The following is a 17,801-nucleotide window of genomic DNA, read 5'->3' on the forward strand; positions in this document are numbered from 1 at the left end:
GTGGGTTTTTGTCTGAGACCAACACCAGTTATAATGACATTACAGATAACTGAAAACTGACAACAAAAAAAAAAATCTTTGATAACTAGCTCTATAATTTACTAAGCACATTTTTAGAAATTCAAATAGCAAATACATGCTTTCCAGTTTGCATATACAAATCATATGCACAATTACAACATGCAAAAGGTTCATCCTTATCAAGACAAAAGTCAATGTGTTGTATTTTCTCAAAATTTATTCCCCAGTTTTAGAGGGAACAGCCCTCATGCTAATGAAAACTAATTTGGAGAAAAAAATAAATAAAAAATTCTTTTCTCTATTCCTGTACAGTGACAGTGTCACGCTGGTTCTTAACTCCAGCCAAAACTTCTGGAAGCCTTCCACCCTGCAGCTATCCACTTAATAGTGGGTGTTTCCTAGCAAAAATGCACTACATACAAAGCTTGTTTAATTACAGCATCTCTTGATATGCCCACTCCTTGCTTTGTATCATTTTTACAGTGTTAGACTGTAGATTGACATACCTTGCATTCATATTGAAATACAGAGGCACAGTGAATGAGTACTAATCAGAAATAATACACACTATACAAAGATTAAATTATTATCTTTCATTTATTTTTACAATATTTTTTCCTTGTGTACAAATTTGTGGTCCTAGCATCTGCTCTGCTTTGGAAGGAAGTTCTTATCTATACAGCTACATCTACAGCTGCTGGGAACCTCTAACTCCGCTCTCTGCTTGGTGACTGCACTATGTCTGAAGCACAAACTAGCAACTGAGATGAGACAATAACCTCACAAAGCTTCTCCTTTCAAAACTGAGGAAATTCACAGATTCAGAATTTTGGAGGGCTACATTTGATATTCCTACCTTGAAGTGTGATTCACTCTCTGCCTTGTACTGTACCTCAAGCCTGTGTTTGGGCATGAAGTTTTCATACTGGCTAGAGAAGTGTGAGAGATTCATACATGGAGTCTGATCTTAAAACCTGCTAACAGAAGCAACAAAAACTCCAAACTACTTTATATTCTTAACTTTCTGGGACAGATTCAAATACTAACTGATGGGATCACCATATAAATACTTGAATAGATGATCTCAGCTATACCTCTTTCTGAACTGAATTACTGCATTTGTGCAGTAACGTAGGCTAAACTGAAAATGCAAAAGAACAGACACAAAATCCTGTTGGCTCCCACAGCCAACATCCATTGAAAATGAATGCTGGTCTGTTTCATCTAGACACTGATAAAAATAAGATGGAAGTATCCCTGAACTAGTCCTATTTCAGGCAAAATCTTCTGTAGCATGCCTCTTGGGAATGAAGGTATTATTTCCTTATATATTAGTGACCCCAGAAGCAGTGCAGTATTTACTGTTGCCAAGGGACTTTTCTTCCATCAGATATTCAAAACTGAATAAAGAATACCAATGTGTAAAGCTAAGTATAAAAGTCCGTAAGTATGAAAAAGCAATCCTTTAACAGTGAAGGAAAAACACAGAACAGTGGAAACTTATTTCCAAAATAACTTGCCCTAACAGAACTGTACCAAAAATCCAGTTGTAATTTATAAGACATTATCCAAATCTGTAGATGAAGCCTGTGAACGCAGTGCCTGAACGTCAACTGCATATCACCGCATAACTGAAATTCAGCCTTCATCATCACTGCTGCTCCATGCGTCTTCATATGCTGGATTTAAATGCTGTTGAGGCAGAGACTAAAGAAAACAAAAATTCACTCAGGGGTTTGCTTAATTAGAAATACTAAAATCAAATAGAGGCAATGCTTATGGCATTTCTCAAATTACTATATGAAGACAAACTGTTGTGTCTCTTATGAGTACTGGATTTTTTTTTTAACTACTTATTTAGCATTCTATTGATTAGAGACAGGATGAATGATGAAAAGAAATAATACTCTAACTCAAATTTCTACAAAAGAATATCTGGAGCACTGACTAGAAGTGTCTGGTACAAAATACAGCAGATGGACATTACTGTGCTTGTTTTGTATCACTGATTTTAAGTCGTTATTTTGTTGGCCCAGCATAACTGAGGATACTGTCTCAAGAAGCAGCCCTGACCTCCACCCACATCAATAACCAATTCACACTTCAGACCCCAGGGTAAAGCTAAAGGGTTTGTGCAGCTAGGTAATGTGCTGAATCACAGTGGAATTTTTCTCTTGTTTGTTTCTATCCTGGATTGCTGGTCATATAGGCACTCAAATGGCTTCATAGTACATAAGAAGGATCAGGAACTAGTGGCCTTGAACAGCAGAAATGCTTCTCTTCAGAGGCAATGCTCATCTAGACATTTGCAAAGAGCAGCTGTAGCTTAACAGATTTCAACACAATGGCACATTTTACATAGCTTCATCATATCAAATTTAAAGGGGCAGTTCTAATCAGAGCTGGGTAAATAATCTCACTGTTGTCTGGTTTTTATTTTCATACCAACAAAAAAAAAATAACAATTCACACATCAAAATTCTCAGTTATATCAAAAATACTTTTTTCAGGTCAACTGAACACATCTTGGGTTTGGGGTATCTAACCTTTGAATGCGACTTTTTTTTTCTTCTTTGCTAAAGTGTAGGATAGTTTTGAAACAGGTTGTCTTCAAAGCAAAATAAGCATTCAAAAAAATTTTATCCTTATTCCCCCTTCCAAAATGAAACATTTCAGAAATCTTGTAAAGTAGAATTTTTGTATTCTATGATCCAAAACATTCACATAGCTTGGTTTTTCTGACATTAGTACAGTTTGCCAGATTCCAATTCCATGAATGGCTTCAGCTCCTTAAAATCTGTAACTTTTCCTCTTCTAGCTGCTCACTGAAATGTTTATTGTCCAGCTCTAATACTAAGAGAGATAAAGTACTGTTTTGGAAACCAGTGTTGCAGATTATCTTCCTAGTAACAACCTGAATTTCTTGCCTCAGACACTAAAATAAGCTTGCTTAGAATCTTCTTTATTAAATTTCTGCATCAAAATATTTGTGTATGAAATGTAGTACCCCTAATCTTACTGTTTAATACACAGGATGTTCTTAAACAATTTAAAACACAGTTTTTGGCACCTCTTCAATTCCTAAATAGCGTTAACTACAGAAAACGTGTGGATATTAAGGAAGCTAAATAGACACTGAAAGACTGATAACCAAATGACAAGTACTACTTTTAAGTAACTGAAAAGTGAGAAGTTTGCTAAAGATTTTACAGACTCTGAAAGAAAACACCCTCCTGAAACTCCACGACAACCAAAAATTATGCAGAAATAATGGACAATTCTTCTCTTAATCAGGAATTATCACAGATTTTGATGGTAAAACACAATTCCTATTTAATTTCCACACTGCCTCTCCAAGTCTAACACCTGTGAAAAATATAGTTCAAACTCACAAATTCATTACCTTTTCAGAAGCATCATCAGGAACTGGCTCTCGAAGAGCTGGTATCCATGCAAGGATATTGCAATCTCTGCTACCACTATAAAGTTCCTTTAAAAAAGTAAGCAAAAATTACTTTTACATGAACTTATTGAACAGTGACATAGATATAATGCTGGGAATACAGATGTCTGAAAGATTTATTTTAAAATAAAGAAAAACATGCAATCTCTAATTTGTACTGTAATCTTGATAAAACGGTATTTTAAATAATATGCCACAACATAATTCCCAGATTGCTCACTAAAAGAGTACTACCCACGTTTAAGCGAACTTTATTGCTTAAATTCACTTTTATTCTTTGCTCTCTCGTGTTTCCTGAGAAAACATTTCAAGTAAGGAAGCTTAAGAAATGATTTATGCTCAATAGAGAAGGGGAAAAAAAGTGGGGGGAGGGAAGAGATTCCTTATTATAATTAAAAAATATGAATCAACTCAAAAGCATCTAGTAACACATGTTAAGATTACATACATATGGAACAAAGAAACATTAAGTAAAGTTTTTTTCAGTACGCCTATGGAAGAAAAAGAACAAATAAAGGACAGTTTGAAGCCTGTACCCTGTTGAGAAGGCAGAAATCAGAAAGACTAATTTATTATTTTTAATATAAATAACTATGGTAGCAACTAAGGACTGAGATCCCACTGTGCAAGGCACCCTGCAAACACATGGAAACAAACAGTCTCTACAGCAAACAGCTAACAGTCAAATACAGCTTAATTTTCTTCTTTATTTAATGAAACACAGACTTCTCTGCCACTTCAAACTAAGGAAATTTTGCTAATGAGAAATACTTCACCAACTTCACAGTAAATTTTGCACTAATAATGCTTTTATTTTACAAAGTGCTACTTAAATGAACGTGGATGAAGATATTCTCATATGCCTTCAATCTTGAATCATACTCCTGCATGTTATATGCAATGTCTGACAACATGTATTTCCATGAATTTATACTGCCCGAGTGAAACATACAAGTATTTTTTGGGTATTCAGGCTGACAATAAGAAAGCCTTACTTTAAGCATGTTGGCTTTTACACTTAAACAACTCCGTGCATATGGGCACATTACTAAGACATTGATTCAATGTAAGCTCAATAAATTATTTCAGTTCTGTCTTTGCAGAAAGTTGCTTTATTATGCATATTTAATTCTAGAACTGCATGAATTATATAAAAACTCTAAGGACTTTGATATCTGAAATCTTGACTGATACCTGCATTATAATTGTTCTGTAATAGGGGAGAAACCAACATGTAAAGAAATATTACAGTGCCGTTCCCATGAGATCTTGGGCTCCATTCCTATTGGGATAATTATTCCGTCTTTCATAATTTTATCCTTTTTGTCTCATACATCTCTTTCCATCCTTGTGTTTTCTCCATGCCATCTTCTGCAGTTCTGGTGCCATCAACAAAAGTGACACGGAGCTGTGGGAACAAGTCCAGAGAGGGCCACAAGGATGATCAGGGGCTATAGCACCTCCTGTATGAAGACAGGCTGAGAAAGCTGGGGCTGTTCAGCCTGGAGAAGAGAAGCTGTGTGGGACCTCTTAGCAGCCTTCCAGTACCTGAAGGGCCTACAAGTATGCTGGAGAAGGACTCCTCATTAGGGGCTGTAGTGATAGGTCAAGAGGTAATGGGTTCAAACTTAAACAGGGAAGTTCAGGTGAAATACAAGGAAGAAGCTCTTTACTGTGAGGGTGGTGAGGCACTGGAATGGGTTGCCTAAAGAAGTTTATGCTCCATCCCTGGCGGTGTTCAAGGCCCGGATGGACAGAGCCTTGAGCAACGTGGTCTAGTGTGAGGCATCCCTCACACTAGGGTTGGAACTGGATGGTCTTAAGGTCTTTTCCAACCCTAACCATTCTACAATTCTATGAATTACGCTGACAGTGCATGAACTTAGTGCCTAATTCCTATAAATACGCATTTATGTGGTAATCTTCAAGAGAGATGACTTTGATTAAACTGGTCCCATGCATTAAGTTGTTTGTACACAAAACACATGCAAGATTAGTGTTTATTATTTTATGAGAGAAATATTCTACCTATCTTGCTAAAGACAGGTCAAAGTTACACCAACACACAAATCAAATCCTACTTCATCATGTCAGTAATAGTCTACTCAAGCCTCCTGTCTTTGAAAGGATAGAGATTATCATTACAACTTGAAAACTTCTTCCCACACCAAATTCTCTGCTTGTAGGCAATGTTAGTGACATCAGCATACTTCCATTTAGTCTTTATTACCACCTGTCTCACTTTCTGATCCTGGCATTGCAAGATCTTCAGTTAATATCCACTGCATTGAGTAATACTTACAATTAATGATTACAGCCTGAAATGGTGACTCATTCCTAAAGTCAGTCAAAAGAAGTGCCAGTATGTACATGATGTAGTGTAAGACATACACATATATTGTTCTACATGTTTATGGAACAATATATGGAAATATTATGCTTTACGACTCCAAGGAAAGATTGCAAATGAAACCCGATTTAACCAGTTATGTTTAGTTATTAGCCTACCACTGGATTTGCCAAACAACTTTGTAAATGTCATTGGTATGTTTTGAACGTCTATTGAACATGTCATTTGAACATGTCTATTGAACAATAGAAGTATCTATAAATTTAAAGCAAAATTGTTTCCTGATGCATACCTAATCTTATGACATGTTATTCACACATGGTGATTTACGCCATTCCTTGTCTGTTTATTTAAATTATTTTAAGCAGTTAATATGGCACAATGGTACCTAGTATATTACATCCAACAGTAAACATCATGTAAGAGATTGCACAATGAAGATTACCTCTTCCACACCACCCCTGAAATTACCGACCTCCTATTAAGTTAATGGCTCTTATTAAAGGGTCAAATTCTGCAGTTCTTATTACTCAAGCAGACTAACATCTTATTAACTTTACAGAGATATTTACGTAAGAACAATTTAGGCCAACAATAACATATTGGATTTTATGGCTCTATTCCAATGTTCTCAAAAGAGACATTAACTAAACCTCACACCACTCTGTGGAGATAGCACCACACAATACCTCAGACACAAACCTGCTAATTAATTTGGACCTAAAGAACTAATGTCATTGCACTGCAAATAGGTAGTTGCTTATGTATCAGTGATCATATTTGATGATATGGTTTTGAGCAAACAGAAGAAGCTTCTCACCTCAAATATGTAATTGGTGGAAAGATGAAGTTCCTTTTAGATCCTATTCCAGGTATGAGGTAAAAGTAAGGTAGTAATTAAAACACAATTAATGAACAGAAAACATAAAGGACTGGCAGCAATCAGAAGTTCTGAGCACACAAAAAAGTAGTAAGAATACCTAAGGACCAAATGTGAGGGTGGGTAGGACAAAACAAAAAAAAAAAAAAAAAAAAAAATCACTCAGCAAGGTTAAAGACAGCCGAAAGTGTTTAGAAGACTATCAATACAAGAAAACTCTTAACAAGAGACTCAATACTAGATGGAAATGGTAGAAACTATAAGGAAAAGTTGTAGGCCTTGTTTCCTATGAAGACAGTGTACTAATATCAAATGTGCTAATAAATAAGTGCTAGAAACCACCTACTATCTATTCCACCACTAGATGAATAACAGAGAAACTTAGAAGAGTAGACCAAGCAGAAGTTTTCTTAGACAAGATAATTATGTTTTAATATGTTTTGAAGCACTACAAAGTTAGAAGTAAATCAATATGCCATTCAGGGGCAAAAAATAAAGTGGAATGATACAGATACAAATGAACTAACTTTCTTTCATTCTAAACAAGACAATGGAACAGGTGATTAAATAATTCAGTTACTTCAGAGTAAAGATATAAGAGTACAAACAAGATCATTCAACATGGTTTGCTACAAAGCAGGTTTTGTTAAGTAAAACTGATTTTATCTACAACTAGTACCTGAAAATAGAGACGCACAGCTGTGAATAACTTTCAAACATATTGATTTAAAATTGCTTGCAAGAGTAAAATAAAACAGGTTACTATAAATTTTACCAATTGCTGCATTCTCAGAAAAGGAATATTAACTGGGAAATCAGTAATTACATGAAGACTGATGGATGTACTTAATTGTCTCAAGACAGAATGAGCTAACTAGAAGTATAGGTGTTGAACACAGTCAAAATAACACTACCACTACCTGTGGTGTTGGCACACTGACTGTAGCAATGTTATTCGATCAGAGTTTAATACAACTTAATACAGTTTAATACAACCAAAAGCAGAGTAAAGAAAAAAAAGAAAGAAAATCCACTTGTGCTTCTAGAATATAGAACTGGATTTTGAAAAAGCATGACTCTGAAAGAGAATTAGGAACCGCAATAGGTACGTGAATCAAGTGTTTGTCAACATAAACCTATAGTCCTAGCGGCTGATGCAGTTCTTGTGTGAGCATGCACACGAGTGATCCTTTACTAAAGATCTTAAAAGTCAAGATAGAGACACTATAAAGACATTTGCATTTCCAGGGCCAGAAAACATGACTTGTAGTGAGATTCAATGAGCCTCACCTCTTCAGCCTTATCAAAAAGAACACCAAAGATGACTTAATATAAACACACTAGCAATTTTGTTGGGAAACTGTTCTTAAAAATACAAAGGGCTTTTTAAACTAGTCAAGAACAGTGCAGAAGAGATATGCCTTAGCTATAATGTGAATATTCCACCTTTCAGTGGATCTAGTATCTCACTGCCTATTCATGCCAGGCTGCCTTCCAGGGCTAGCAAGGCTTACTAACTTGGGTTCTATTGGTCCAGCCATAAGGCGTGCAAAACTTTCAGTGAAGTCCATCTTGGTGACAGGGAAACATTGTTTCAGTTAAAGTTCCTGGACTCAAAGCAAGGGCTACCAGATTCACTTCTATGATATATTGTATGAGAGGTCATGAAAAGATATCCATATGCCCTTTCTGCTTCGTATTTCAGATGAGAAAGGAGGAGCTGGAACTTAAGTACAATCCTCAACACCTGAGGGCAATTATTTAAGAGCCTTAAAAGCCATACTAACATCTACTCTGCTCTTGCCATACCACAATCCGTAAGAACAATCTGTTGCAATGTATCTCATAATAAATTAGGCGGTTATCCCTAAGTCTTTTATTACAAAAGAAAGGTTCACCACAGGGGAGAAGAAAAAAAACAACAAACCAAAAACATAAAGGGCTGGGAAAGGAAAAAAAAGGCTGTCAGCAACCTGAGTCCTTGCAATGCTATGGTGTTTCTTAGATGAAATGTTCTCAGCTTAATTTAAGAAGCTCACCATCTTCCCAACGCTTCATCCAAACTGCTCATACATTTACTGACTAATATAACTAAAGGCATTTGAGCAAGACCACCTCTGCAAAGTACTTGAGAGATTCTCAGGACAGGACAGCAATGCTAGTACACTTCAGCTAAATGTACTTCTCTTTCTAACTATGATTAGTGTTGGGTATCTCAGAGAAAGACAAATGCCTCCTCTTCAGTCGTACAGAAAACAGGCAAAAGCTTTAATGCATACCATTTATTAGTGACAGTATAAGCCAAAAAAAATCATATAGGTATACTGAAAAGTTATATATGAGACAAAATGCATACTGAAAGGAATCCAAGATGGAAAGGGTCCTCCCAATAACTTAGCCAACCTTTCTTGCTTGATACACAAGACACAGAACTCCCTCTTATGTCAAGATCTTTGATTCGAGCATATCCCTGAAAGTTTAACACTTACTGTGCAAATGGTTTGGCAATCTGCATAAATACTTCAGGTTCTCTGAAATAGTTTGTACTTTACTCACCTGAAAATTAGGCTGAAATACACAGCAGTTGACAGCAGTGTAATGCCCTCTAAGCATAGTTATCAGTTCTCCTGTGAAAACTGTGTAAACAGCAATGGTACTATCATATGGTACAAAGGCAAACTCCGGATCACAGCCACAAGAGATGGTGAATTTGAGTCCCTTTCTGCTTTCATTGCAGACTTTCCCATAATTCACCTGTAAAATGAAGGATTATTCAGTTAGCTATTAACTAAAACTACAGAAAATGACTTTACATTAAAAGGTCAAATTAATTCCTTCTTTTATACCCAATAAAAGTAATTTTAAGATTTGCAATATTACAACTCTTGAGATTTCCAATTACAGATGTCTACCATTTTTCTGTTCATTAAATTTCACTCTCCTTAATATCATACTTAAAAAAAAAAAGGAGAAAGTTATGTCTAAAACTAAGGAATTTCACACTTAGAAACTGAATTCGCACAGGCTGTTGTGTGCCAGATCTACACCAAGCACCTAGACTACCACTGAAATTAGAAGTGGTACAAAATTACTGCCTCAGATATTTTCCTAGATGATCCAACATAATAATTTTTTCTCAGGTATTTGAAGAACTACCTATGCACAACAGTAGATAAATCATAAAATCATAGAACAGTTTGGGCTGGAAGTGATCTTCAAAAGTCACCTAGTCCAACCTCCAGCAACCTCCAGGGATATCTTGAGCTATATCAGCTTGCCCAGAACCCCACTGAGCCTGGCCTTGAATGTCTTCAGGGATGGCACATCAACCACCCCTCTGGGAAACCTGTGCCAGTGTTTTACCACCCTTCACTGTAAAAAGTCTTCCCCATGTCCAGCCTGAATCTCCCCTCTTTTAGTTTAAAACCATCACCCTTCATCCTGTCACAACAGGCCCTGCTAAAAACTCTCTCCCCATCTTTCTTTTAGGCCCCTTTTAAGAACTGAAAGGCTGCAACAAGGTCTCCCTGGCATCTTCTCTTCTCCAGGCTGAAGAAACCCAACTCTCTCAGCGCTTCTTTATAGGAGAGGTGCTCTAGCCCTCTGATCATTTTTGTGGCCCTCCTCTGGACCTGCCCTAATAGGTCCGTATCTTTCCTGTACTGAGGACTCCAGAGCTGAGTGCAGTATTCCAGGTGGGGTCTCACCAGAGCAGAGGGGCAAAGAAGACTGGTACTGGAAGCTCCTTTAAGGCCTCCCCAGAGCATTCTCTTCTTCACACTGAACCCCAGCTCTCTCAGCTGTTCCTCATGGATTACTAAGAAACAGTAGAAGATGACTAGGCAGTACTGAAAACAACTGAAGGGCAAGCAGAAGGATGGCATAAGTAAAGGGCAAAGCAAAGGGATTAGAAGAAAGATTTATGGAGGAGAAACAAAGAATAGCTTGCTGAATTATGGACTCGTTAAGCGGGGGGGGGGGGGGGGGAAACAAAAAAAAAAAAAATCCCTATCTTCTAGCCAAAGCCAAATCACCACTGAGATATTCAGTACTGCTCCCTATAAGGGAAGCTATGATAATTGCAAATACTACATTTCTAAGCCCTGGCCTGTGACGTGTGTGGGAAGCCTTGAAAATAGAAGTACTGTAAGTTGTATAGCTCATTAGCATCTGTTCATTTCAAGCTCCAATACAAACAATAATCTCACCAAAGGCTGAAAGTGAAAAGTTTCCAGACATGCTAGGATATATTCCAGTTGGATATATCAGTCTAATTAGGTCCTATCAGACATCAGGAACACATACATGAGAAAATACAGAAACACATTAATGAGAACAACATAGCTTACCTCTAAGCAAAACAAAGCATTAGAATTTTCACAAAACTTTCTTCCATGAAGAAGTTCACTATGAACACCTTAAATTCATATCTTATTTTATGATTTAATGGTAGTATTCCTTCTAATAATGGTGTTTTAAATTAAATTAGTACTACATACCATTATATACAAAATATTTTGTTTTCAAAAAGTATTGTCCTACAATACTCTTATTAATTTCATATTAATTTCTTACTGTCCTCTTAATTTCTGCTGCAAAAAGCAGAGATCTGATTACACACACAGTTTAGCAAAGCTCTCTGGGTCAATTTAAAGCTTCTTGCTTAAACCTCAAACAGGAAAACTGCTTCCTTCTATTTGATTCTTGCTATGCTCAGTGAATCAGGACTTCCTATTCTTTTTGTGAAAAAGGATGTATGCAAGATACACAAGACTACAATATCCATTTCTCTTACTAGCTGAAATGATCCACTAGGCCCCAAATTTGGCTCATTGCTAAAAATATAAAAAAAAACCACCCCCCCAACCCCCTCTCGAGATCAAAAGGACTGGCGCTAGCAGGGAAAATAAAGGCACTATGGTATGACATGCACACGCATTTGTCTGCTGGTGCCTTAACATTAGTTTAAGCAATACCTCTGGGCCATGTGTGAAAAAACAGTACTCTGGACACTATAACTCTAAACTTGAAAAATCAAAGCAAGATATCAAGCTATTCCACACCAAAGAGAAAATTGTAAAATAGCCTGTGAAACAAGTTAACAAACTAACAGGCACAGAAAACTAGAATATACTGATCCAGCTGGTGACAGGAGAGTGAACAAACTGCATTTTCTACTTTTGTGATGGTGATTTCAAGACAGAAAGGTGTCTGTATATGAAGTCCTGAGAACAAGCTGGCAAATATGGGTAGCAAGGAGGCAGAAAAATTCTTTCATTTAAATGTCTATAAAGAATTATTCTTGCTGTGTTCTGAAACTCAGCAGCAGAAGTAAAATATTACTAAGGTAGAGTAAAATTTCTTCCTTTTCTGCTAGCAGTGACAGACCATAACTACATCTGGCTACAATCCCACAGAAACTGAGTTATCTAGTACATTCTTTCAAAATAAGCATATATTTACTGAACAGAAAATTAAAACAGGAACCTTTAGCAAAAAGCAAGCAATAGAAAGCGCTGGAAAAGCAGCGAAGATTAATATTCCTCCCTCCACATCTGGTTGCAATGAGGATGTAGAGGAATAAATACTTTTAAGATTGCTACACAACTTCACAGAAGAGATTCCACAAGAATACAAAGTTGCAAGAAAGCCAGGGAGTCAATCACGTATGGACAACTGCCCTGTGGCTAGCACACTGATAACTAACAGTTAAAAAAAGAATATAAACATTTCTACCAATAGTCACTACATATTAAGATTTTTATTACTGTCTGAAGTGTTTTCAGCTGCACTCACAAAAAGAACTTAAAGTTACATCCTGGGTTCATCAGTAGCAGTCATTTTTTCTCCTTAGTAGCTGGTGCAGTGCTGTGGTTTTGACTTTCCGCCTGGGAACAGCACTGATAACACCAGTGTTTTTAGTTGCTGCTCAGTAATGTTTACTCTGACCAAGGACATTCTGAGTCTCGTGCTCTGCCAGGGAGGAGGGGAAGCCAGGAGGAAGCAGAGACAGGACACCTGACCCAAACTAACCAAGGAGGTATTCCATACCACAGCATGTCATGCCCAGTATATAAACTGGGGGCAGTTACCCAGAAGGGCTAGATTGCTGCTCAGGTCAGGCTGGGTATCAGTTGGCAGGTGGTGAGCAGCAGGAGGGAGGTGGGGGTGGGTGGGGTGGGGGGAGTAAGTGAGCAGCTGCATGGCTGACTGTGCTTAAACCATGAGAAGCTACCATATTCAATCTTTAAGTAGACCCAAGCTTCTTGATACTATTTTTTTTACTAAGTAGAAATAACAAAAGAAATATCAAAAGAAATTTGAAAAAATAAAAGCTCAATCTTCTAATGATAAGATTAAGCAGCTATATCCTTTATGAAATGAATATGCAAAGTTATAATGACAATTGCACAAATTATAAATCTTCTAAGTAAGTAAAAAAAGGCAAGTAAAGCTTTACTTAAGTAAAGGAAGTAAAAACACAGCTGAAGATCCTCAATAACTTACTAATGTATTTTCTCCAGTGAAGCTGTTCCAGAGTCGCATCCGATCATCTGTACCAGTGGTTAACAGATGAAGTCCATCATTTGTATAGCATAAACCATTAACCCTCCCAGTGTGAGCACTGTTTGCTGTGAGGGAAAAAAAAAACCTGCTTCAGATTTCTTCAGAATAATTACTATTTGTATACACATTTTTATTTCTATGCATAGTACTGAAAATGTTATTTAAATGTCAATGTATCTGTAAATTAATAATTTTAAATTCTTGGTTTATAAAAGTGTGGCTCGTGATCAGTCACTAGTGGTGTTCCTCAGGGTTCAATTCTAGGGCCAGTTCTGTTTAATATATTTATCAATGATCTGGATGCTGGGGCTGAATGCACCATTAGAGTTTGCTGATGATACCAAACTGGGAGACGCCTTGCAGAGCAATCTAGGTAGATTGCAGCATTGGGCAATGAATGGGATGAAATGTAACACATCCAAACGCCAAATTCTGCACCTAGGACAGAGTAACACAGGGCACAAGTATGAACTGGGAAAGGAGTGGCTGGGGATCAGCCTTGCAGAAAGGGAGCTCTGGGTGCTGGTTTGATGCTAAGCTCAACAGGATTGTGCCCTGGCAGGCAGGACGGCAAACCATACCCTGGGTGCATCACACAGTATGACCAGCCAGTCAAAAGATGCGATTCTCCTACTGTATTCAGTGTTGGTGCAGCCTCCCGTGGAGCCCTGTGTGCTGTGCTGGGCCCACCATTGAAGAAGGATGTGAAGGCCCTTGAATGCCTCCAGAAGAGGACAGCAAAGCTGCTGGAAGGGCTGGAGGGCATGTCCTGTGAGCAGCAGCTGAAGACTTAGGGCTTGTTTAGTTTGGAGACAAGGAAGCTGAGGGGTTACCTCATTGCTCTCTACAGCTTCCTCAGGAGGGGAAGCGGAAAGGGAGATGCTGGGCTCTTCTGCCTGGGATCCAGTGAAAGGACACATGGGAATGGTTCAAAGCTGCACCAGGGAAGGTTTAGATCGGACATTAGGAAGCATTTCTTTACTGCTGTGGTCAAACCCTGGAACAGGCTTCCTAGAGATGTGGATGATGTCCCGAGTCTGTCAGTGTTTAAGAGGCATTTGGATAACGCCCTTAGTAAGATGCTTTAGCTTTTGGTCACCCCTGAAGTGGATAGGCAGCTGGACTACAAAATCACTGTAGGTCTATTCTATATTTTTTACAGAGTACTATCAATTAACTCCACTTAGTTCATCTTGCAATACTGTACATTCTTACATATATTCAAGTAGCTAAATTCAACCCAGTGCTACCAAAGCAAACCTAATTATGATGCCCATAAATGAACTCCCTGCAAAATGGACAAGGTATCACTGCATTATACTGCAGTACACAATTCAGACATGCCTCTTAGGTAAGAAGTGTTAACTGTTTTTCAAAGACTTTATTAGAAAAAGCCACATTTAGCTTAGCTAAGCTACATTTCAATGCATTTAATATCCTAGTCTACTTGATTGCCATTAGTTAAATATTATCTTGAAGCTCTCAGAGAAATAAAGTTACAAAGAAAGTTGTGTTTAAATAAGACATCATGACACTCAAAGGAATGGCACTAATTATCTTGTGAATTACACAGAATTCAAATTTTCATAAAACAATCTGCCCAGATTTTTTCTTCTTTCATAATCCATAGATTTCTTTAAAGCATTTTCACCTCAGTAGTTTCTTGAATTTCAATAAAATGTCAAATTGTCAAAACCAAACCTTGATATTACACTACAATTTATGCAGCAGAGAGATTAGAGAATGATTATTAAAACATATACTTACTGCTACTTCATGTCCTCTGACATTTTACAAAATTAGTTTGACTTTAGAGTTTTACATGTATTTTTCTACATACAATTTAAGTTACACATACAAGTGAGACAAAGTTGTATGCTTTAATCACTGTAATCTGTGTTACAAAACCCCCTTTGTTCAGAGGCATGAAACAGTTCCTATTTTACAATTCAATTTCAAATACTATGTATTTTTACCTCAGAGCAGCAATGGTTCAAGTACTTTTTTGGCCTGACAAAATTATGTCTTTTTTGTCCAGAACTGACAAAAAAATGAGCTATAATTTTAAGTTCAAAACCTTCCCTTTGAATTAGGGTTGGGTTTTCTTCAGGCTTTTTTTTTGTAATACTAAACTCTTTTGTAATACTAAAGAAATTTTAGGGTAAAATGCAGCTGCTACTTCTGGGATGGAATGTGGTTAGCATGCACACAATCTACCCTACAACAGTTCTTCAGGCAACCCTGCAACCTTAGCACATGCTACAATAAACCAAACAGAGAGTGGAGCAGAGTGAAGACACTGTGGACAGGCTATTATAGTCCCTGAAAGTGCAGGGATATGAAGACACCATGTACTGATAAATCTCTGAGCAGCTGACAGACAATGATTGTAAAGTGAGAGAATTTCACACCAAAATATGTACGACTAGAGCCACCCAAGCTCCATAGTTAAAACTCCATAGGCATAAACTCTATAATAATATATAGTTACAATTCCATAGGTATTTAGTTAAGAAATTAAAACCTGTATTACTGTGAAAGACCCTGAAAGGATCAGGAGACCTGAAAAACAATAGTGAGTCACAATGAGAACTGATAGCTGGAGAAGCTTTGGCTTCCTCTGTAGGCTGACAGAAAAACAAGACTGAGAAAAACTAGACTAATGAACCTCTAATCAAGAAATACTATCATTGAAGTCTGCTACATCCTGATAACACCAGGACAATTGTCAAAATATTTTTCATGAGTCAGAAATAGAAGATTAGGTGCCCTTTTGGTAAACTTCCCTCATTACAGCCTCATTTTAATACTAAAAGTCATACCCATAGCTCCAAAGACCCCTGCCCAGGTCAGGAGACTCTCCTAGGACCATACATAGTTAGGCATTTAATAATGTAATCCTTATGCACATTGGTAGACCAATCAGTAAAAACGAGGTAGGGTGATAGTGTGGAAAGTTACTAATTCACACTAAATCACATAAGTAAGCAAAATTAAGGGTGTGTGTGTGTATGTATGTAAAATTAGGGAAGACTCCAGCGTAACTATTCGGATCAGCTGATGGTCTGAACCCGACTTCTCCCCCCAGACAGGGACACTTACTGGCTAAGAAATGTACACATTTGTGCACATTTAATGATTGAATTTTAGCTTTATGCATTATTTTGAATGGCTTTATACATTATTTTCATGTTGTTTATTTGAGTTACCATATTATATTGTTACCAGTAACATTTGAACCTTAAAACTGTCAAAATTATATAATAGAAGTGCTCAGTTAAGATCTATTTTGTCTTGAGTTTTCAGATATTTAAATTGGCTTAAAGTTGGCTTAAAAACTTAGAAAATTTTTAACTTGATGGGTGAATCTGTTGCTGTGTATTCTGAATAGAAGAGTAGGAATCACCTTCTGATATAGTGTGCTGTCCAGAGGAGTGCTCGCAGAGGGCTCTGATAGGCTAATCAGGCTCAAGAGTCTCAAAGGTCTTGCTCTTCCTGGGATAGTAATAAATGCATCAAACTTAGAGGTGAAGGGGTGAAATCCTCCCCCTTATAGGGAGATAAGCCTCTCACTGGGGTAAAGACACCACCTTAACATGACACAGCTTGCGAAATATGAAACAATTGCCTCACCTCCAGCAGGAGTAAATTCTTTTGTCCATAAAACAGATGGCAATTTTTCCCATTTTAGGTGTGGGGGGGAACATTTAGAATGATACAATACCACGGCCAAAGACATCTCTCTAAGCAAGATCCCCAGTGACAAACACTGCCTCTGTAACAGAAGTAACTGAATAAAATTCAATGGCTAGTGTCACACAATAGACAATAACTGGATTATCACTACTGTTCTTGATAGTTTTAGCACTCAATACATCTATGAAATATAAGACTACTTCTAGTTACCTACAGATTACCACCAATTATATTCTGTATTACCTGCCTCCGAAGATGCTTTGGACTTTTCTCCATTGTGCTGATCAAGTGTACTCAGACATCCAGATGCTCTCCTCACGTCCCATAATTTCACTCTACCATCTGCACTAAGAAAAACAGATTTGCGTACATTAAGGAAATTGTGTACACTCTAGTTCAATAACTATCTTAAGCCAACCAACCTGCACTCACCCTGGTTCAGCAACTATTCTGAACTACATATTATGCAGTCACAATCAAGCCAATAGTTTAATGAAAAGATTTTTGTCAGAATTCAGACATTCATTTACAATTATTCATACACATAGCTAGTACACTACAGGCACCCAAGTTAAAATTGAACCTGTTTTTACAATACAATATACTTGCCTCTTTGTCAGTAGCACAATAGTCTTACATACCCACACAGACTAGAAATAAACATGCTAATTCTTCTGTTGAGTAAACCGTAGCTACAGACTCCATCACTCTCCGTAATGACTGTCTGGGAACTAAGGCTCTTGCTATCACAAGTCTATAGTTGACTGGTACAGAACTTGGCTGGTGACATGTAGGCTGAATAGGTTATATGCTCTGTTCTCACA

At 37.3% G+C, this 17,801-nt stretch overlaps 1 protein-coding gene across 6 annotated transcripts in view; it reads right to left on the reverse strand.

Annotated features, from left to right (window-relative positions):
• Nucleotides 1-606: 606 nt before the first annotated feature.
• ERCC8 (ERCC excision repair 8, CSA ubiquitin ligase complex subunit) overlaps nt 607-17,801 on the reverse strand; it is a 29,886-nt gene continuing 12,691 nt past the window's right edge. For 5 of the 6 annotated variants that reach the window (XM_062609540.1, XM_062609545.1, XM_062609542.1 and 2 more), the window contains 5 exons: nt 17,221-17,324; nt 13,222-13,346; nt 9,271-9,468; nt 3,425-3,511; nt 607-1,728 (listed from right to left, as the gene is read on the reverse strand). In XM_062609540.1, coding sequence (XP_062465524.1) covers nt 1,660-1,728; nt 3,425-3,511; nt 9,271-9,468; nt 13,222-13,346; nt 17,221-17,324 — 583 coding nt within the window. In that variant the 3' untranslated portion in view covers nt 607-1,659. The remainder of the gene's footprint in view (nt 1,729-3,424; nt 3,512-9,270; nt 9,469-13,221; nt 13,347-17,220; nt 17,325-17,801) is intronic. The other variant, XM_062609541.1, reaches the window with a different exon arrangement.

This window comes from Pezoporus occidentalis, unplaced genomic scaffold (genome assembly GCF_034315485.1).
Source record: "Pezoporus occidentalis ecotype Australia unplaced genomic scaffold, CSIRO_AGI_Poc_V1 ctg139, whole genome shotgun sequence".
Lineage (NCBI taxonomy): Eukaryota > Metazoa > Chordata > Aves > Psittaciformes > Psittacidae > Pezoporus > Pezoporus occidentalis.